Source organism: Armigeres subalbatus, chromosome 2 (genome assembly GCF_024139115.2).
Source record: "Armigeres subalbatus isolate Guangzhou_Male chromosome 2, GZ_Asu_2, whole genome shotgun sequence".
NCBI lineage: Eukaryota > Metazoa > Arthropoda > Insecta > Diptera > Culicidae > Armigeres > Armigeres subalbatus.
This window is the reverse complement of record NC_085140.1, coordinates 393,420,041-393,441,844: the sequence shown is the minus strand read 5'-3', so window position 1 is coordinate 393,441,844 and position 21,804 is coordinate 393,420,041. Positions and strand designations below refer to the sequence as shown.

At 39.0% G+C, this 21,804-nt stretch overlaps 1 protein-coding gene across 16 annotated transcripts in view; it reads right to left on the bottom strand.

Moving 5' to 3' along the window:
* Positions 1–4,427: 4,427 nt before the first annotated feature.
* The window catches only part of LOC134213208 (1-phosphatidylinositol 4,5-bisphosphate phosphodiesterase classes I and II), a 262,306-nt gene continuing 244,929 nt past the window's right edge, over positions 4,428–21,804 (bottom strand). For 15 of the 16 annotated variants that reach the window (XM_062691932.1, XM_062691930.1, XM_062691939.1 and 12 more), the window contains 8 exons: positions 16,149–16,374; positions 15,698–15,855; positions 8,717–8,887; positions 8,137–8,656; positions 7,257–7,999; positions 7,093–7,202; positions 5,543–5,687; positions 4,428–5,468 (listed from right to left, as the gene is read on the bottom strand). In XM_062691932.1, coding sequence (XP_062547916.1) covers positions 5,226–5,468; positions 5,543–5,687; positions 7,093–7,202; positions 7,257–7,999; positions 8,137–8,656; positions 8,717–8,887; positions 15,698–15,855; positions 16,149–16,374 — 2,316 coding nt within the window. In that variant the 3' untranslated portion in view covers positions 4,428–5,225. The remainder of the gene's footprint in view (positions 5,469–5,542; positions 5,688–7,092; positions 7,203–7,256; positions 8,000–8,136; positions 8,657–8,716; positions 8,888–15,697; positions 15,856–16,148; positions 16,375–21,804) is intronic. The other variant, XM_062691943.1, reaches the window with a different exon arrangement.

The following is a 21,804-nucleotide window of genomic DNA, read 5'->3' as shown; positions in this document are numbered from 1 at the left end:
GTTTTATTCATTTACTCCTTTGAAAAGTTAATTAAATGAGCTCAAATGGTTATAAATAAAGTCGAAGTTATTACCAATAAATGTATTTTGACCATACCCTTTGAGCGCATAGTTCAGTCTGACCCATTTTCAATAGGAAACGATGGGACTAGATTTCCCGTCGAATGAAACTTGTTGCGAGAAAATCGGACACAAATAAGTGTCTAAATGGCGATTGCGTTCTTTTGCGCACATACATACAGACGCGCATGCACACACATACAGACATCACCTCAATTCTTCGCGCTGAGTTAGTTGATATATACCACTAGGGGTCTCCGGGCCTTCTATCAAACATTCGTTTTTGGAATGAGCATTAACCTTGGAGTACGAGAGAGGCAAAACACGGTAAAAAACAAATGAAAAAAAATCAGAGTGACTTAACTCTGTTAATTGCAAATACTGGCAAGAAATTCTTTCAGGACATTTTAGTCGAAGCTTTGTCCTTGATGTGTATCATAAAAGAACCTGGGGATTCCTGAGGAAAAAAGTTCTTCACTATCAAAGTTGAAAATAGCGTCGTTTTGGAAAAAATATTGCTTCCGCATTTTTTCAATTTTTTTCACAGTGTAACCATTAGTTTTTGCACACCATTTAAAAGCTTATACAATAACCTTTGTAATGATGTATCAACATTGAAGAAAAAACATTTAAAAATATTTCAATAAATAGTTGAAAATAAAATATTTTTCAGAAAATTTGCTAACTTTTTTACCCATTTCTGACTTTGCCACCTTATATCTTTGGAACTAGTGCACCTAGAGACTTCAAATTCAGAATTTCTCTTAATTAGAGTATTGACAATGGAGAGAAAATATTTTAAAATAATTCGGAAGACATGACATTTTCGATTAATGACCGCCCGAAATCCTATAGTGCAGCGTCGAACGATTTGACGATTTACCGGACAGTTTTTAGACAAGAGCCTGACAGTTCTGGTAGCAGTTATCTTCAACTTACCTTTAACGGCCACTATATCAACGCCACTTGCCGGTTCCTCGTTGACCATTAAATTACGAATCAAAGAAAAATATTCAGAGGCCCCAGAGTCAAACTCTCAACTTTCGTAAAAAGGCTCGAGTTTAATACTAAACCCTCTTTACAGCGGTGTGACCATACCTATGGCACGGTTAGCATTTCCGATCTGTTGCCTTTCCGGCTACGCTTTGCTTCGAACAAACACAGTTTTGCCCACAGAACACTGTTCTTCCTGGAGTTGATGTTACCGTCGGTGATAGAGTGCCGAAGCTTATTCTGCTCCGCTACTGTCTTATTCTGCTATTCCAAAGGCAAGAAATTCACTTTTCGAAATCTGCGAAGACAATAATTTCCTTCACATATGCTTCCATTGGGGCCCCATACACGCTCCGACATGTTGTATAACTGTGACTCCGCCCCCTGGCAATTTGGTATGGTCGGTACATGGCAGCGGTACCCGACGAGTCAGGCTGGAGTTCCCAAATACTTCAAAATGATGATGATCAATGCTTACCTAAAAATGGGTATAGTGGTTTCATAAGCAGATATACTAAGAAACCAAGTAATCATTTTTTTACAGATTTTTGAAAAGGGTAATAGCTGTGATTCGAAAGTAGTGCACGATTGTTCAATTAGAAATTAGATTCAAATTTCAGATTTGATTTATTATTGTTACGTCTAATAATTTTCTTCTTGAAGACAGTTGTAGAACAAGCTTATGTTTAAGTAATCCGCTTCATCCAGCAGTATTAGTGTCAAGGAATTTTTAAAAATTCCAGATATAGAAGTGTTTTTCATAGAGAGTTTTCCGTGTTAATACAATAAAAATACTCGTGGAAATCAAAATATTGTCTCATGTTGATTCAAAAGAGTTTTCTTTGGAAGTTTTTTCCGTGGGAATTTGAATCAAGATCTCGTTGAAATTCAAAAGATCATTTTTTAAAGAATTGTCATTGATAATTTTTTATAGTTTCCTGCAGGAAACTCTAAAAAAATTTTTTTGGTCTATTTAAAAAAAGTTGCGGGACAATTTAGAAGATTATTTTTTTGGAAATGCAGAAGAGTTTACCAAGGAAATTCAAAAATTCCCATTCTCATTTTTATGCTTACTATACAACAATAAGCGGCTCACAACAGCGTTTGCCCCCCATGTTAGAGGAGGCTGATCATCGTATGAGTGCCAGCGAGGGACTCAAAACAAAACTGTGCACATCATGCTGTATCGTTTCAGCATCGAGAAGGCAGCCACTTCAACGCGATGTAGGTAGCGCAACCATGATAAGGTAGCCTACGGAAGATTCTACAGTTACCAAGAAAGGCAAAAGTAGAGCAAACGAATTGATTCAACGGCAACAGACCTGGCAACGAATAAAGGACAACGATTGGAAAGTCGGATCTTGGAACGTGAGAACTTCGAATGAGCCCGCACGTGTTGGGCTCTTACCAACGAAAATGATCTGCGACTTGTAATTTTTGCTGCTGCTAGAGGGATGGCAATCAGCATTACCTACTTCGCACGTAAGAATATCCGCAAACACGCCTGATAACATCCGAGTGGAGACACTTGCTCACAGATAGACCACTTGCTGATCGGCAGACGACATTTCTCGGATGTTATAGATGTCAGGTCCCTCAGAAGTCCGAACATTTACTCGGATCACTACCTAAAAAAATTCGGGCGCGACTTTCCAGCTTCACGAATTCACGAAACAACATAACGATGCGTTTCAATATCCAACGCTTGTCAGTTGAAGGAGTTGCTGAACAGTACCACCAAAGGCTAGACAAGCGAAAAGGAGATGCCACCGGATTTGGCGACGTCAACAGATTGTGGGATAATATCCACGAAGCTGTGACTACAACAGCGCAGGAAGTGTTAGGCACTGCACAGCGACGCCAACGCAACGGTCAATGGTGCGTGGCACAAGACTGCGCCAATGCCTGCCATGTGCAATGATCGAGAGGGAAATTTGCTGACAGACCTTGTGACAGACAAGACTATGGTGGCAGCCAGGCGGAAGGAGCACTGCGAAGATTTGTTGAACGGTGAAAATGAAGGTGTATTAAGGAGCAGGATAGACATAGTCGGCGACGGTCCAGCTGTGGAACCACCAACAATGGACGAGGTAAAGAAGGCTCAAAACGAGCTGAAAAACAGTAAAGCTGCTGGGAAGGACAAAATCCCGGTCGAGCTTCTAAAACACGGAAGTGAGCAGCTGCATCAATCAATCCACTTTATTATTCAGAAAATATAAGAGGATGAAGAACTGCCTGTCGGCTGGTTGGATAGCCTCGTATGCCCAATCTATAAGAAAGAGCACAGACTAAAGTGCCCAGACTAGAGGGATCACCCTTCTGAACTCGGCGTATAAAATCCTGTCGCGTATCGTGTTTAACAGACTGAGACCGCTTGAGGAGTCCTTCGTTGGCGTATACCAGGCAGGTTTTCGTGAGGGCCGATCAACGACGGATCAGATGTTCGGATGATCTTTGATAAATTCCGGGAGTTCAACTTGCAGACTCACCATCTGTTAATTGATTTCAAAGCAGCGACATCGACCTCATTGGAATCGATCGCATAGCAGTAGTGGAAACTTTCGTCCTTGATAATTTCCTGTACTGAAGAGGAAGACGGCGAGGATAGGCTTAACCATTAACTCTTCCAAGACAAAGTACATGGTGGCAGGTAAAGATAGAGGAAGACCTAGTGGTGTTGGTGCTGAGGTAGTGCTTGATGGGGAAGTGTTTGAAGTTGTTGAAGAATTTGTTTACCTTGGAACGCTTGCGACATGTGACAATGATGTTTCCCGTGAAGTGAAAAGACGTATTGCTGCTGCGAACAGGGCCTATTTACGGATTACGAAACCAGCTTGAGTCCCGCAACATGCAGACGGAAACGAAATTTGCTCTATACAAAACTCTGATTCTACCAGTGCCTATCCTCAGGTTAAGCCTATGGACATGAGCCATTAAAAGAGGTGGACTGGAGAGCTTTTAGGGTTTTCGAGCAAAAAGTACTGCATACAATACTCGGAGGGAAACTGGTGTTTGGCGCAGACACATGAATCATGAGCTGTATCAAGTATACAAAGAAGAAAATATTGTGAATAGTATGAAATACTGCAGTCTTCAGTTGGCTGGTAACTTAGTGAGAATGTCGGAAGAAAGAATAGCGAAAACAATATTCATTGGAGAACCAGATAGAGGCCGGCAACTTCGTGGAAGGGCACGAACCTGGGGACCCTACTGGGTTATACACGTTCGGGGAAACTGGAGGAACATTGCCAAGACCGACGATTGTGGAGCTCTACAATACGCCAGGCATAGGTGTATCGACGATGTAACCAACCAGGTAGATAGGTAGGTATGCAACAATAATGTAGTATTCTTGTCAATAAAAGATAGTTCAGTGTGACTTAGGTACAAAAATATTACGGAGTATGTTGTGCATGTGCATGCAATTTAATAAATGTATTCAAGTCGTTGCCAACATCACATCGAACCCGATTTGGCTAAGCCTATCCTAATGAGATTCATCCAATGGTTCACTTCTACCAATCTACCACTACCAATCATTACACACGAATTTCCAATCTAGTTCAACTTGTATTATGTATGGTGCGTATCGATTTTCGCGCTTAGATTCTACTAATATAAATTGTTTACCCGTCAACGAGTTCCATGTGTTATTTTTGCTTTTCAATATGTTACTACTCACAAATAATAGGTCGCACCCTTTCTTACGTTTTTTTGCTCAGTGTCAAATTAATTCTAGACGTTCAACGTCCTTCTAACTGGCTGTCTCTTGGATATGACGGACAAACTCACAAAATTTCAATGCAATTGGTATTTGTGGAATATAGATACTAATAATATTAACTATTCAACAGCGGGGGTGCAAATTAGATTAGTTAGGCCAGAGATTTCTGTTAAACATAAATCAAATGGAATTCTCTCTTTTGCACAAATACTGGAGAAAGCTGAATGCTTCACCAAACAACGCTCAGAAATTTAAACAAGTTGCACGTTACAACGTTTCTATTATTTTATCAGTCGTATTGAATTAAAGATTACAATTTCCTATTAAACGCTCGACACCGTAAAACTAACTTCTTAAAACTGTATCGTTTCCATTTCCCAACCTAGAAAAACTATTTGAACTTGAAACATTCTAACACTAATAATGACTAGATCGAACTTTACTGCTTTTACTCCGCAAAGTGAACGTGAGTATTGTTAACGTTATTCTCGTGTGCATTCGAGGAGGAGGACACTGACTTCGTGATGGAAGCACCAGCACTAGCGCACAGGTTTCCGCTGGAGATCGAGGTCGTGGGCATGGTTCCAACCGACGAGCAGCTGGTTGAGCTACTGCTCGTATTTAGATGGGCCAAAAATGTTTCCGAAATACACGCATGAGATTCTGCCTCCTTCTCGAGCATAATTTTCGCCTGTGTAAAATAGACAATGATAAAATGACGTAAAATGTTATCTACATATTATGTAAAAATATAGCCGAACTCACTTTCGCTCGATGATCCTCGAGTCCTTGCTTGACAGCGTCATGCTGTCGCTGAAGTTCATCTTGCTTTCGGGTGTACATCGCACTTAATCGAACTCGTTCGGCTACGCCTTTTTCCACTAGCGTGGAATCCACTTCTCGTTTCATCCTAGAATTGTAAAATTTAAGTTAAATTGTGGACGGAATCGATGCTTAGATTGTTTTTACTTCTACAAGTTTTAAAAGTATATAGGGACCCTAACGGAAGGCGGAATTACAAAAGGCAGAACCTCGTATGGCAAACCTTCTTGCATATGTCAAAAACGGCACAGACCTAAACAACAGTTTAAGACGAAAAAAAATGTCCACACTGAAACTTTTAGGCCATATCGAGATATGAAGTCAGCCATCTTCAGCATGGTATGCTTCGTGATTCCGCCTTTCGTTCTTTTTGCCTTTCGTGTTTCGCTTTTTTATGTACCTTCTGCCTTTTGTGCCTGTACCCTTCTTTATAATTCTTCTAGTTCTCAAGCAATGATTACACGATTGTATCGATTAAATTGTATTCGGCTTATTCATGTGTCGCATTTGTAGTTCACGACCTCAGGAATCGACTTGTGTTGGCAATATTTGATTTATTGGGAAAATTTAAAGACCATTCAATCACAAAATGGAGAGTGTTCGTCGCATTCTTGGCATTGGAGTCACTTGCACGTTTTATGTTGATAGAAGCTAAAATACTGAGTTATTTCCACAATCTGCTATATTCACGTACCCATGCATGTTTCTCAAGAGAACTGGCATCCCAGGTGGCAGGATAGGTAGGGATATAAAACACGTGCATAATCACAGGAACACACGAGCATATGGAGACGCATGGTACATTTGTGCATTGGTGCATAATTTTCTTATGACAAAACTTGTTGGACAAATTCTAACTCATCAGCTAATGCACAAGCATGCTAGCATTCGTCTGGCAACTTGTCTTAAGGAAAAGATGAATCAAATCACATGTTGAGATTAACGTGTTTTCGATTAGCATGACGAATACCGCGACGCAATCAGAACATCAAGAGAACAGTTGGATCTCGGTCTTCTGAACGATTCTCACAATTCTTTCACGACTATCTTATCTATCTTATCTAGTTTCATCTAGCTAGTTATCTCGTTATGTTTTCATAGATGCTCAATTTTAGCAAGATTGACAAGAGTAAGGATGATGTCATGCAGAATATAGACAATTTCGATGAACATAATTATCGATCTAAGTGTCCCAAGGCGGTAGCCCCCTTAACGGGGTTCAACCTCACAAACCGTACGCAACGACATTGTATCGTACAATGTCGTAGCGTACGGTATCTATGTATGTGTCACAAGTACAGAGTCCCCTTTATAAGAAGCATATTATATAATCTACATTGAATTCGCTATCTACACCCGCAGATTCCGAGCAAGTTTCCTTCTATAATTCCCAATTTTAATATCTATTGTGTTGTTTCTTCATTTTATATCTCTATTTGACTGTAATATACCATCAATAGATATAAATACGTTATTCGATGTCTTCCACATACCTTTCCAACTCGTCTTTATCTTTGTGCACCTGCGCAAGTTGTTTTACTTCATTCTTTCTAGACAGCTGCAACTGCCGCATTACTTCGCTGGTTTCTCGTTCATGCTGAGCCTAAAACGATCTTATGTTAGTTGGTTTTTCCTATTGACTCCATTTTTAAATTACCTTCAGCAGCTTCATCTGATTTTCCTGTGACTGTTTGAGTAAATCTTCCGCCAGATTGTAGATCACTTCGTGGTATTTTTCCAGCACCTCCTGATAGCTACTTGCATGATCTCGACAAATTTGCTTCATACGCTCCGCATGCGCACTGTTATCACAGGAATCCGCATCCGTTATACAGGGTGGTATCCGAATGCTCATATCTGCCATATTTTTACTGCTAAACCGCTTAACCAGCTTATTCCCCATGCCGAACTTGCTCTTTTTAATTCCGTCACTCAAATCTCCGCTCTTCTGAGTCGTCACCTTAATTTTTTCCTTGTCGTGACTTTTCTTCAGGGCTTTCAGTTCTTTCTCCAAAGCATCCCGCTTTTTTCGAACTTGTTTGTCTTCGAAAATTTTCTCCAAAGGATCTGCCACTATCTTAGGAACATCAGCATGGTCAGAAGCATGAAACGATAATTGCTGCTTCTCAGACTGTAATGGGTGTTGCTGCTGTTGAATGGTCGCTTGTTTCACCAGCATTGGACTAGTATGCTCCAGCGATGGCTGTGCCACTGGCAAAGCCACAACCTTCGAAATCACTTCCAAAGGCGTTTCGCGCTCATGATCACTATCAGTGGAAACACCGGCAGACCCCGCCAGGGTAGACACTGGGTGCACTGTGGGCCTATTTAGCGGACTACCGCTAGCATTATCACTAGATTTAAGCGTTTCCTTTCTTGGACCTAAAGATACAATTACAACTGCAATTTGACGTGTAAAGGTAGAAAACTAATAAAGGACACCGATAACGAACATAAAAATCAGGCAACTCAAAAAACCCTCACACATAGCAAAGACACTCTACACCAAATACCATAACCAAGGTGAGAAATCTTACATGAATCTTCTTCTTCCTCGGGTTCCATGTCCTCCTGAAGCACCGCCAGCTGTTCAGAACGCTTCTCCAGTTCACTTTGATATTTTATTGGATTGGCCAAAGCTTCTGCCAACTCCGACAGTCCATCCGGAACGTAATCCTTGACCACAATAGACAAAAACAGTGTTGCCAGCGTTATCGGTTGACCCACCTCTGTTCGTAGCGTCAGATGTCTATATCCGGGGCACAACCCGATCACGGGTAACACCCGATGGCCGATCAGTTTTCCTCCTTCTTCGTACGCTGCTATTCTTATGCTGGCCAGTTCTGGCAACACGACCTTCTTAAACACAAATGGTTCCTCGCCATAGATCGGATTTATCCCATTGTCACGCACTATCTTGGTTCGAAATTTTTTCCTCACCGTATCCGCCGGTAGGCCAAACATGTCCACCTCTACGTACGTACCGACCTTTTTATCCGTTAGAAATTGGCCGGACATTACTGTGACGATCACTGTGCCTGCAATGATACCGTCAACCTGAAATGGTATTCAGAGAATGTGTTTTCATAGCTTTGAATGAGAAAAAAAACTACTCACAGTACTCTCGGCAAATGGGTCCAGTCGACGATCCTTCCTTCGCATGAACTCCGGTTTCAACAGATACCCGCACCGATGATTGTACTCGAACAAACCTAGGTTGAGCTGCATAGCAAGGTCGAGGGTTTGGTAATTCAGCGCCACTAGCTGGCAACCAGCGTTCCAGAAAAGCTGTAATACATAAAAATAGTTTAAAATCTGATTTCGCTGCTCTCCTTGGGATATTAAAAGGGTTGATTGGGTGCATCGAGGTTTCGACATTTTTTTAATCGTAACGTAAAACTAATCGAAATCCTAAGTTTTTCAAAACTGCTTATCTTAGGGATTTTTTTACATTTTGAGTAATATGGCACTGACAGATCACTCCTCACTCATTATGTTCTTTGTATCTTACCTCATTCTCACTCATTATGTTCTCTCATTCTCACTCACTATGTTTTCCTTTTCTCACTCATCATATTCTCTCTTTCTCATTCATCATGTTCACTCTTTCTCACACAATATATCCTCTTTTTCTCATTCATTATTTTCCTTCTTTCTCACTCATTATGCTTTTTTTCTCACTCAATATGTTTTTATTTCTCGCTTATTATGTTCTCACTTTCCCACTACATTATGTTCTATATTTCACACTCTCACACACTCTTCAATGGCTCTATATTCCAACAGGAGCTTGGCCTGCTTTTCAACTTAATATTCTATTAGCATTTGCTCAGTTATTAATTGAAAGCTTTTCTTTGTCCACCATTGCATGAGTATGTATCTTGTGTGGCAAGTACAATGGATACACTATGCCCAGGGAGTCGAGAATGTTTCCAACCCTAAAACATCCTAGACCAGACCGAGAATCGAACTCACTATCTCCAGATTGACAATCCTACGCCTTTGCTCGCAAGACTACTGGAGACCCCTTTCACACTCATTATTCTCTTTCATTCTCACTTATTATGTTCCCACTTTCTACCTCATTATATTCTTTTTTTCTTGCTCATTATGTTCTCCCTTTCTCAGTAATTATGTTTTCTTTTTTTGCCCATTATGTTCTCCTTTTCTCACTCATTTTCACTCATTACGTTCTCTCTTACTTGCTTAGAATGTTGTCTCTTTCAAACTCAGTATGTTCTCTTTTTCTCACTCATTATGTTCTCTTTTTCTAACTCCTTATGTTTTCTCTTTCTCACTCATTGTGTTCTCTCTTTCTTATACAATTTGTTCTTCTCTATTTTCTTATTATGTGCTTTCTTTCTCACTCATTAAGCTATCCTTTTCTCACGCATTTTGTTCTCTTTTTCTCACTTATTATGTTCTTTCATTCTCACTTGTTAAGTTCTCTTTTTCTAACTCATTATGTTTTCTTTTTCTCATACATTATGCTTCTCATTCATTGGCTTATTATGCTCTCTCTTTCTCACTCATTATGTTCCCTCTTCATCAGTCATTATGTTCTCTTTTTCTTAATAATTGTGTTCTCTCTTTCTCACTGAATATGTTTCCTTTCTCTTAATCATTGTGTTCTCCCTTTCTCCCTTATGATGTCTCCATTTTTACTCATTATGTACTCTTTTTCTCACTGATTATATACTCTCTTTCTTGCTTATTATGTTCTCTGTTTTATACTTAAATGTTTTTTTTCTCACTCACTCACACTCTTTCTTGATCATTATATTCTTGCTCATTACGTTCTCCCTTTCAAACTTATTTCGTTTGATCTTTTGATCATTTTGAGTGATATGGCACTGACGGATCACTCCTCAATCATTATGTTCTCTGTATGTTTTCTCATTATCGCTCATTATGTTCTCTCTTTCTCACTCACTATGTTTTCCTTTTCACCCAGAAATCACCCTCACCCCAGTTTTCGGCCTCCTGTTTTAAGAAAACTGGGGTGAGGCGATTTCTGGATGTCGCACTCATTATTTTTTTTTCTCACTGATTATTCTTTTTTTCTCACACATTATCATGTTTTTCTCGCTTATTATGTTCTCACTTTCTCACTCATTATGTTCTTTTCTCTCACTCATTATGTTCTCTCTTCATCATTCATTATGTACTCTCTTTCTAAAAATGTTTTCTTTTTCTCACTCATTATGTTTTTTCTCCTCACACATATTCTATCTTTTGAGTGATGAACTTTATAAAAACTTAAAAATCACTCTAATAAAGTATTAAAAAAAATATATTCTATCTTTCACACTCATTATATTCTTTCTTTCTCATCCATTATATTCTCTCTTTCTCACTCATTATATTTTCCTTTTCTTGCTCATTATGTTCTCTTTTCATCACTTATCATGTTCTCTCTTTTTCACTCATGTTCTCCAATTCCCATCCCTTTTCACTCATAAGGTTTTATTTTTCTCATCATTATGATCTCTCTTTCGCATTCATAAGATTCTCCTTTTCTTTCACATTTTGTTCTACTTTACTTTTTTATTATGTTCTTTCTTTCTCACTTATTGCGCTCTCCTTTTCTCACGCATTTCGTTCTCTTTTTCTCACTAATCATGTTCTTTCATTCTCACTTGTTAAGTTCTCCTCTCACTCATTATGTTCTCCCTTTCTCATTTATTATGTTCTCTCTTTCTCACACATTATGCTTTCTGCTCATTAGCTCTCTTTTTATTGCTTATTATGTTCTCTCTTTCTTATTCATTACGTTCTCTCTTTCTCACTCATTATGTTCTCTCCTTCTTACTCATTATGTTCCCTCTTCATCAAACATTATGTTCTCTTGTTCTTGATCATTGTGTTCTCCTTTTCTCACTAATTATGTCTCCTTTCTCATAATCATTGTGTTCTCCCTTTCTCACTAATGATGCCCCGTTTTTTACTCATTATGTACTATTTTTCTCACTCATTATATTCTCTCTTTCTCGCTTATTATATTCTCTCTTTCGTTCTTTTTTTCTTTTTTCTCACTCATTATGATCTCTCTTTTATGCTCATTATGTTCTCTTTTTCCCACTAATTACGTTCTTCCCTTCAAAATCATTTTGTTTGATCTTTTCCTCATTATACTCTATTTCTCACTCATTATGTTCTCTCTTTCTCGCCTATAATGTTTTTTTACTCATTATGTCCTCTCTTCCTCATTCATAATATTTTCTCCATCTCACACATTATGTTCTCTTTTTCTCACTCATACTTTCTCAGTTCTGCTTTTCTCACTCATTATGTTCTCTCTCTCACACACATTATGCTCTGTTTCTCGCTAATTATGTTCTCCCTTTCTCGCTTATTATGCTCTTTTTACTCATGATATTCTCTCTTTCTCACTCATTATGTTCTCTGTATCACACTTATCAAGTTCTCTTTTACTCACTTTTTGTACTTCCCTTTTCTCACTCAATACGTTCTATTTTTCTCTCTCATGTGTTCTCTCTTTCGCACACATTGTGTTTTATTTTTTTACTCATTATTTTCTTTCTTTCTCAATTATTTAGTTCTGCTTTTCTTACTCATTACGTTCTCTTTTTCTCACTCATTATGTTCTCCTTTTCTCGCTAATTATGACTTCTTTCGCATTCATTATGTTTTTCCCTCATTTGTTATGTTCTCTCTCTTTCTTACTCGTTATTCTCTCTCTCACTTTCTCACTACTTGTGTTCTTTTTTTCTTACTCGTTATGTTCTCTTTTTCTCACTCATTATGCTTCCACTTTTTTATTCAAGATGTTCTTTCTTTCTTCATTATTTTGTTTTTCTCTCACTATATGTTCTCATTATGTTTTCTCTTACTCGCTTATTACAGTCAAACCTCCATGAGTCGATGTTCTGTGACTCGATATCGACTCATGGAAGCAAATTATTCCATACTAAAAATTATTTTCTGGGTTACTGTGATAGTCCCTCCAAAAAGCTTTTCAAGGATTTTCTATTCCACATCTCGATATTTCCATGAGTCGATGGTCCCTTCAATATCGACTCATGGAGGTTTGACTGTATGTTTGCTTTTTCTCACTCATAACGTGCGCTCTTTCACACTCATTATTTTCTCTTTTTCTCACTAATTATGTTCTTTCTGTTTCATTTATTATGTTCTCTCTTTCGCTTTATGTTTTTCTTTTCTCACTTTCTCACTCATTATTTTCTCACTTTCTAACTAATTTTTTTTATTCCTCACTCATTCTGCTCTCTTTTTCTCACTCATTATGTTCTCTTTTTATTGCTTATTATGTTCTCTTTTTTTCGCACATTATGTGCTTTTTCATCACTCATTTTGTTCTGTGTTTCTCACTCAGTATGTTCTCGTTTTCTAATAAATTATGTTCTCTTTCTCAAACTCATTTTGCTCTACCTTTATTTGTTCTAGCAGACAACTGTTAGAATTCGAAATTAGCGAAAAAGCTAGTTTCGACATTTGAATTAGAATATTCCATCCTTCCATTACTGTCACATTGGCAATCCGATAACAAAGACGAGCCTCTGCCATAAAACCTAACCCCCAGATGCCAAAAAAAAATCCGCATGAACTCGTGGCGAGTGAAGAGGTGTTCTCGACTTGCAGTGGGCGAGTGATTGCATCATCAATTCCTTCCCATCCCCGATAGACCGTGAGGACGTGGCCTACGCCGTTATCGACCATTCAAAAATACTAGAGCTCTCGGACTGTTTTCTTTTTTTCACTAATTATGTTCTTTTTTTACACATTATGTTCTCTCTTTTTATTTCATTATTTTCTCTTTTTCTTAATTATTATGTTGTTTCTTTCTCGCTCATTATATTCGCTCTTTCTCACTCATTATGGCATATCTTACTCGCTCATTATGTTCTCTCTTTAGCACTCATTATGTTCTCTCTTTCACATTTTATATTTTCTCTTTTACGCACTTATTGTGTTCTCTCTTTCTCACTTATTATGTTCATTCTTTCCTTATCATATTATCTCACTAATTATGTTATCTCCTTCTCACTCATCATACTCTCTTTTTTCAGCTCATTATCTTTTCCTTTTTCTCACTTATTTTGTTCTCTATTTCGCACTCATTTAGTTCTATCTTTCTTATCATTATGTTCTTTCCTTCTCGCTCATTGTATTTTCTCTTTCTCACTCGTTATATTCGCTCTGTGCTTTCTCTTTCACTCATTATGTTCTCTCTTTTCCACTCATTATGCTCTCTCTTACACATTATGCACTTTCTAACAAATTGTGCTATCTCCCTCTCTATTGCAATGTATGCTCTCTCACACATTATGCACTCTCTTCGCTCTCTCACTCATTAGGCTTACACGCTTAAAATCAATAATACAGAGATGTGTTTGCTTCACACAAAACGGACCTAATGCAGAACATCCCCTAGATGAGCGAATGTTACACAGGCACAAAAATGCCTAGGACGGTCATGATAACGGTTCTTTTCAACATGTAAACGTTTGTACAGATTCCTTGTTTCACGAGGAACCAAATACTGTTGAAAATATTGAAATCCAAGCTTCAATAAAACCACACGAGCTATTTTTGTGGCTGTGTAACTATCGCTCATCTAGGTGTTGTTCTGCATTTGGTCCGTTTTGTGTGAAGCAAACATATCTCTGTGTTATTGATTTTAAGCGTGTACTTCATTCAGCCATCATTACACGCTAACTTAAACCTACTCAGTGACTGAGTAAAATTGTATTGCTGTCTCTTTTCTTCCCACAGAAATTTTACTCAATTTCCGTCAAAAGCAGGACTACTCAAAACTATGAGTAGTCCTGCTATTAATGGAAATTGAGTAAAATTTCCGTGAGTAGGTGAAAATTAGAGTGTAGCTCTCTCTTACTCTCTCTCTCTCTTACACATTATGCTCTTTCTAACTAATTGTGCTCTCTCCCTCTCGATTGCAATGTGTGCTCTCTCACACATTATGCACATTATGCATTCTCCCGCTCTCTCACTCATTAGGCTTACTTCATTCAGCCATCATTACACGCTAACTTAAACCTGCTCAATGACTGAGTTAAATTTTTTTTTCTCTTCATTTTTCCTCTTCTAATATTTTCTATTCACTCTGTTATTATTATTATTATTTTCTATCTTTCTTTCTTTACTCGTTTTTTTGTATGCTCCAGGAAAAGAGCTCAACAAAACGAATAATTTAAATCAAGCTAAACATTCTCCGTCTTTTATTATTTATTTAAATTTTTAAACATCAGCTTTACTTCAGAAAACGTTTGCTTCCTAATTTTTTACCCTTCATACAGAAGTGTTTTTTGATAACTGCAAGTCATTTTTAGCTGCAAATCGATACTTGCAACTTGCAACAGTTTTGCAGCTATCGGATCGCTAAATACAAAACGATATCAAAGTTAAAACAGTTCTTTGCGATGTACAATCAGATGCACTCCTATTGCATCCGACGTCGACTTACAACTGTTCGTTTGACTTCTGAAATGCGTGGCAATTTTCGAACTAGTGTATGGTTTGATAATAAGGTTTTATTGGTATTTCACCCATTTATAACAGAATCTACTTAAAATACCATAAAACTATACCCGATTCTTTTTTTTACATGGGGGATGCGTGCCGTGTGCAAAAAATCCGTGTTATTTCGAGAAACCGTGCAAAAAAAATCAGTGTTATTTCGAGAATCCGTGTAAAAAAACCTTGTGAAAATAATCCGTGTAAAAAAAGAATCGGGTGTGAGGCATAATTTTGTTTCTTTATTCTAGTTGAAATGTGAATTTATTTAATTCTTCTTATCAATAAAACTGCCACTTTTTCTTCCATAATGTATGAAGATATTTGTAATTCAACAGTTTTCAATTATATTTGTATTTTCTTCCAAAAAAAATAAAAAAAAGTGGTAAAAGTAAGGGGATTGTTGTTAATCTTGCCCCGTGCTTCCTCATCACGGTCAATTTGTATTTCCGAATATAGTAAATGTAACCAAATCAAATATTATTTCTATTAACGATTGTGCAACCCGGACCATCAGAACACATGTCCCCACCATTCCACGGTTTGGCTTTTATTATTCTTGGCTTATTTTTGTTTGCTTACCTGCGGCATAAAATTGGAACTGTCGAAGCGTGTTCCTGCGGGGTAGACACGTGACAACTGATGTTTGTTGTAGTTGACAAACTCAATCGGTCGCTCCTTCAGCAGTGTGGTTGCCTGTTTCTCGTCAAATGAAGACATCTCGTAATACCGTGCCTTCTCTGCCGATGTTGACCGCCATCACCATCATCGTGTCATCGTCACAGCCCGGGAGACAAGGATAAGAAGAAAGGATCCAAACGGAACGAGAATTATTAGGGCATAAAAACAAATTACACCGGTGGAGCCTTTTCCTGGCAGGCACCCTGTCGTGTTCAGACCGATACCTTCTGGCTAGACTCATAAAACATCATCGAATGAGTGAAAGATGTGTGGTCGGTAAGATCAGGGGTGTAAAAGAGGTGACAGTGATAAAAAACAATCCAACCTTCTGTGGATTTGATGCGACACTTACTTTCGGAATTTTCAAAACTACTAAAATGCACAGGTTGCACGTAGTTTACGAGGGCGGAGATCTCCGCACCTGCTTCAGTCTCTTTGGTTTGCGGCACTTTGTCCGCTTCGGTGGATCCGATTGGTCCGACTTGCACACCCGGTATCAACTCCTCGTCCTCGCTTGAACTCTCCGAGTCATCGTCTATCGATGAACCGGTACTTTCCTTTGAACTCTGTCGTATTTGCTATCCATTGGAAGGTTTTTTTTTCGATGCGTTCCATTTGTCATGCGGGTCAAAAGATGAGAAAATAATGAAAGCGTTAACATTTGGCCATGGTTTATTGCAATGAGTTTGGGTAAAGCATCGTTGTTAGACCGACCGAAGCAGCACAGCAAGCGTGTCAATGCTCTTCATTGGCATTTGGCAGATATTGATCTTTCAGGCAAATAAATTGCATAGCATTTCATTACTTGTAAATGGGAAAACAAACAAAGCAAACCATTGGACACTGCGCATTGGTTGTTGCTATTATTACATAAATACGATTTATTTTCGTATGATTGGCCTAGGCCTAGTGACTATCCTTCTTCTTTTAAAATAGGAGTTTATGAATTCAATTCCAAGCTCGTTTCTTGCCTTTGTATATCAACATTTGCTCTTCATATGCTGTAAAGTTCTACCAAACGTTTCGGGCATAACAGTGCCCCTAACATGTATTAAGAGAACAAATCTCGCGTAACATATAATTGGGGCCAATAAACCAAAACCATGACTTGTGTGCTGCTAGGGATGTCCTTTTTTTGGTGCCCTTATTGACAGTGTTTTACTGTGGTTTTCAGGCCGTTCACTTTACGTTGGTAGGTTGGAAAATCTGATCTGTTATTTAAAGACGAATATTCTTCCTAGGTTTTCAATATACCGCATGGCTAATAAATCCATACAAATTCAAATATTTCGAAATTTGCTTTTATAAAGGTTCCCTCAAACACACGCGACGTGACTCTATCGCTTGGCGACTGCGATTCTGTCGCCATTGGTATGGAAGCGTAAATGGAACATTGCCTGCAGCGACCCAACGATATAATCGCGGCTACTAGTTGCCTTTAAGCATATGTTGCTAGAGGAATAGTCTTCTGCATGTTTCATAAGTAGGTATTTGAGTAATCATCCTGGAGTCCTGGCATCGATCGCTCAGCCGCAATGGGACAATACACAATGGTGTTCCAGGTGGAGATCTTTGCGATATTGGAATGCGCGAATATTTGCATAGCTAGAAAGTACCGACATGAAAATATTGGTATTTTTTTGTGATAGTCAAGCAGCGCTCAAAGCTCTGTTTACTTATAAATGTACTCCTATCACATAACATAAGTGGATCTTCGAACAAAATCCCTATCAAAAAGTTGACCCCCTTTCGGTGGGCCAAAACTGTTATAACGAGCGTCGGGAACATCGTTCTGCCATTCTCAAATGTAAACAAATACCATATGATCAGAAAATTAGAACACTTTGTTTCAAAGAGTACAAAGGTCAGGATAGGCAACCGATGTGTGGAGTAATTCAGTTTTAGCAGGCATATATTTTAAACATTATCGAGAAATGGGAGATAATATCGGCTTTTTCAAAGGGATGGCGAGGGATACACCAATGTAGGTTTACAAGTTGCAAAAATGAGTTGCGAAATGAAATGAGTAAAAAACTAAACAGTTTTCAAAACTAAAGTTTTATTATTGACTAGATGCCATTCTTGTTAATACTTTTATATCGTATAGACTGCAATGTTGAATATATGTAAATCCTCTAACCTAAATCATTAACCAAGTATGCGAAAGCAAACTCGCGGGACGGCAACGGGAGACGTTTTTAGTTTGGAATAACAATGAACTATATTGACGATGTTTCTGATCATTTTGAGAATTGAAAAGCTGTTTAAACACTAATTTACTCAATACGCTTTTACTAAGCATTAGGTTAGTTTGAATAACTTGACAAATTGCTTGATAATATTCTGGTAATAACGTTTCCAAATTTGTCCCGATAAGGGGAAACATTGATTACATTTATTGTTCAAACAGCAAAACACTGATATTGTGAACCAATATTGTAATACTTCATTCAAAAGTTTGGTGTTACTGTAGTATGATAAATCGAAGTTTGATGTTCAAAATATTTCATAGTTAATTACAGAGTTTCAAAAGTTCAATCGTATAATTATGTTAATAATTAATTTTATAAAAATCATATCATTTTATAATGATTGTAACTGACCTTCATGAGTCGGTATTGAAAGGAACAGTCGATTCATGGAAATATCGAGATGTGGAATATAAAATCCTTGGAAAGCTCTTTGGAGGGACCATCACAGTAACCCAGAAAATATTGTTTTCATATGGCATAATTTTCTTCCATGTTCCGTCATCGAGTCATAGAACATCGACTCATGGAGGTTTGACTCTAATAATTTTAATGGTCTATGTTAACTATTTGAGGCAACGATTCTTTTATTTGACATTTTTCTCATGGTTATGCAGAAAAAAAGGTTTGAGCTCAATAACAAAAAGTTTCTTTACTATGTGCGTCTTCTTCTGTGTCTAGTGGGCTTGGTAGTCATATTGTTACCGTTTCTGCCTCATACACTATGTCGTTTCCTATATCTCCATCTTGATATTCTAGCAGTAATTGCTAGAACTGTAAATAAACAAAAAGATAGTTTCCTACATCAAACTAAAATTCCATCAATTGCTTTCTTCTGTCAACTCGTTAACTAAGATGAACCCGTGCTACTCGAACCTTCTCCAAAAATGTCAATAAAGTCCGCATGAACTCGTGACAAGTGCAATGTATATTCGGCTTGCAATGGTTTACTGTTTAGAGCTGCATTGCTGCTTACTTTACTAATTCACAGTGCCCGGTAAACGGTGACATCAAGATCAACGAATACAAAACGAGTTGACTTTCCTCAAGATCGGTAAATTTTATTACCAACTAGTTGACCCGGCAGACGTTCTACTGCAAAGTAGGCAAAAGTGTGCGTTGTGAACTGCCCATGCGAAATTTCCATACGAATCTCATTATTTTCGCATGAGGATATATCATTTGAGCCCGTCGGAAACGACAAAGAATCTGCTGAAGGAATGAAGGAAATCCATCCAGCCGTTTCGAGTTATGCGGATACGATTTAATTTTTATTATCCAGAGATATTATTTACATCAACATCAGCACTTTAAACCATCAATATGGAAGAATTGGGTTACAAAACTTTAAAACAATAAGAAAATTATTAATATTTTTTTGTGGATTGTCTTTACCGGTCATAAGACGAGTTTAGTACTATTCAATTTTATTCCATATTTGACTAATTTTGGTGTGAATAATAATCAGATAAACAGTAAAAATCACGCGACCCCTTGCTAATTCAATACTGTTATACCATATCTTTTGACGTTTCGATGTTCCGTATAACACATTTAATCTGTTACAAGGGTACAACTTTTGCTACCCGAGTTACACATATGTTATGTGCTCCTATGCTTGTCTTCGAGTGCATTTTCTCATTACGAACGCTATGTCAAAAAAATGCAGTACATTTGTATTGGGTTCCAGGGCGCTGTGGTATTGAGTGCAATGAAAGGGAAAAACAAGGTTCCAATTTACAGTTTATAGGCCCAGAGTCTTTCTGTGAAGTATCGTATTGTACGATAAAAATGGAACTCAAATGTTGGGAAGAACAAAGGGTGATAACCAACTGGATTGCCGTCACTGTGCTCAATCAAAAAGATGTATTACTCCTAAGCAATAATTACTAAAAGCCTACTCGAACTCAACAAGCGAGTTCTGAGTACATTCACGGGCTTAGTTAACTGGGCACTTTTATTGGAAAAATATGGAACTGATTCAAAGTGATACCGTCAAAATGATAAAGTCAAAATGGCCATTCAATAGCGAGTGTTCGGAATATCATACATGCAACCTGAAGAGAGGGCTGCGAAATGGTGAGTTGACATCCGGGAAGGGGGGCCTGACATAGCTCTGGTCCTCACAAGTTCTAATACTCACGCTTCCACGGGTCTTCCGATGACAATTGACCGCCAGCTAAGGGTTGCATACTTAGCTGATAGTGCAGCCTGGGCACTGTTGTCCTTCTGACATCAGCTAGAGTGAGAGGGTGCGTCCTGTGGGATCTTCCTAGGATGTGGTGGGGTTCGACAGTGGGCTCTATTGAACTCCTATAGAAAGCTGCATGTGTCCCCAAGCAGGCCCTATCAAAGCGACCGTGTGCCACTCAAAGCGCACTAGCCTAGTCCTGGTGTTGGGTGGGACTTTAAACAAATTTGACCCGACTGACCGAGCGTCTGTTCACCAAGGAGGTGCGGCTCCAACAGCGTCTGTTCTGTCATCCAGCGGCTGAGTATGAAATGCTATTCCCCGGAAGCTATACCTAAGATGGCAGCCCCATCCCGGTGGATAGGGAACCTTGGGCCAACAACCTACTGTTCCCGAAACATCAATTTGTTCGAGAATCCGATAATGAAAGAATACGGACTGATTTTACGGCGACGACTCTTAGCGCGAAACAACGGACACGAATAGGAACATGGAACGTTTTTACCCTAGCCCAGCAGGGTAAATTGGCACAACTTGCCAATGAGGCACGCCGCATGAAGCTTGAGATCCTGGGACTGAGTGAAGTCCGTTGGCCTAACTTTGGAGAACACAGAACGCCGTCGGGACAAGTTCTGCTATACTCTGGTTTACGAGGTGAACACGCTCCCCGGCATCGCGGAGTTGGCTTCCTACTAAGCGTGCAGGCACACTCTGCGCTTATGAAGTGGGAACCTATAAGTGAAAGGATAATCGTTGCCAGATTTAGAACACGGGTCCGAAACCTTACTATAATCCAATGTTATGCGCCAACCGATGCTGCCGATCTGCAAGACAAAGAAAACTTCTACAGTCAACTCAATGCCGTCGTGGATAGAATTCCGAAGGGTGATATCAAGATCTGTTTGGGTGACTTCAATGCGAAGATCGGATCCGACAACTCGAACCATGAGCGCATTATGGGACGCCATGGTCTCGGAGAAATGAGCGAAAACGGAGAGCTGTTCGCAGAATTTTGTGGTAATAACGACATGGCGCTCTTCCCTCATCGACCGGTTCACAAGGTCACGTGGGTCTCCCGTGACGGCTTTACAGAAAATCAAATCGACCACATTTGCATCAGCCGAAAATGGAAACGAAGTCTTCTTGATGTACGTAATAAACGTAGTGCCGATATCGCGTCTGATCATCACCTCCTCATCGGTAAAATACGCCTGCGCATTGCGCGGATTCGTCGGCAGGAGGAAAAAGTTGGACGACGATTCAACACACGCCGACTGGAAGATGCCACGGTGAAACGGTCCTTCGTTGAAGAACTGGAGACGCGTGCTGCAGATATTCCGGAAGGTGGCAGTGTGGAAGACCAATGGACCGCCATTAAGAATGCCTTCATCACCACCAGCGAGAACAATCTGGGCGAACTACGCACCCGAGAAAACAATGGATCACCTAAAATCACTTCACTTAATCACTTAAAATGCGAGCTGATTAAGCCAAAACATCCCTTCTTATCCGAACTTTTGGTTGCTTGGGCGCTCATGTCGACGGAACAAGCGATCGTGGGCAGACTC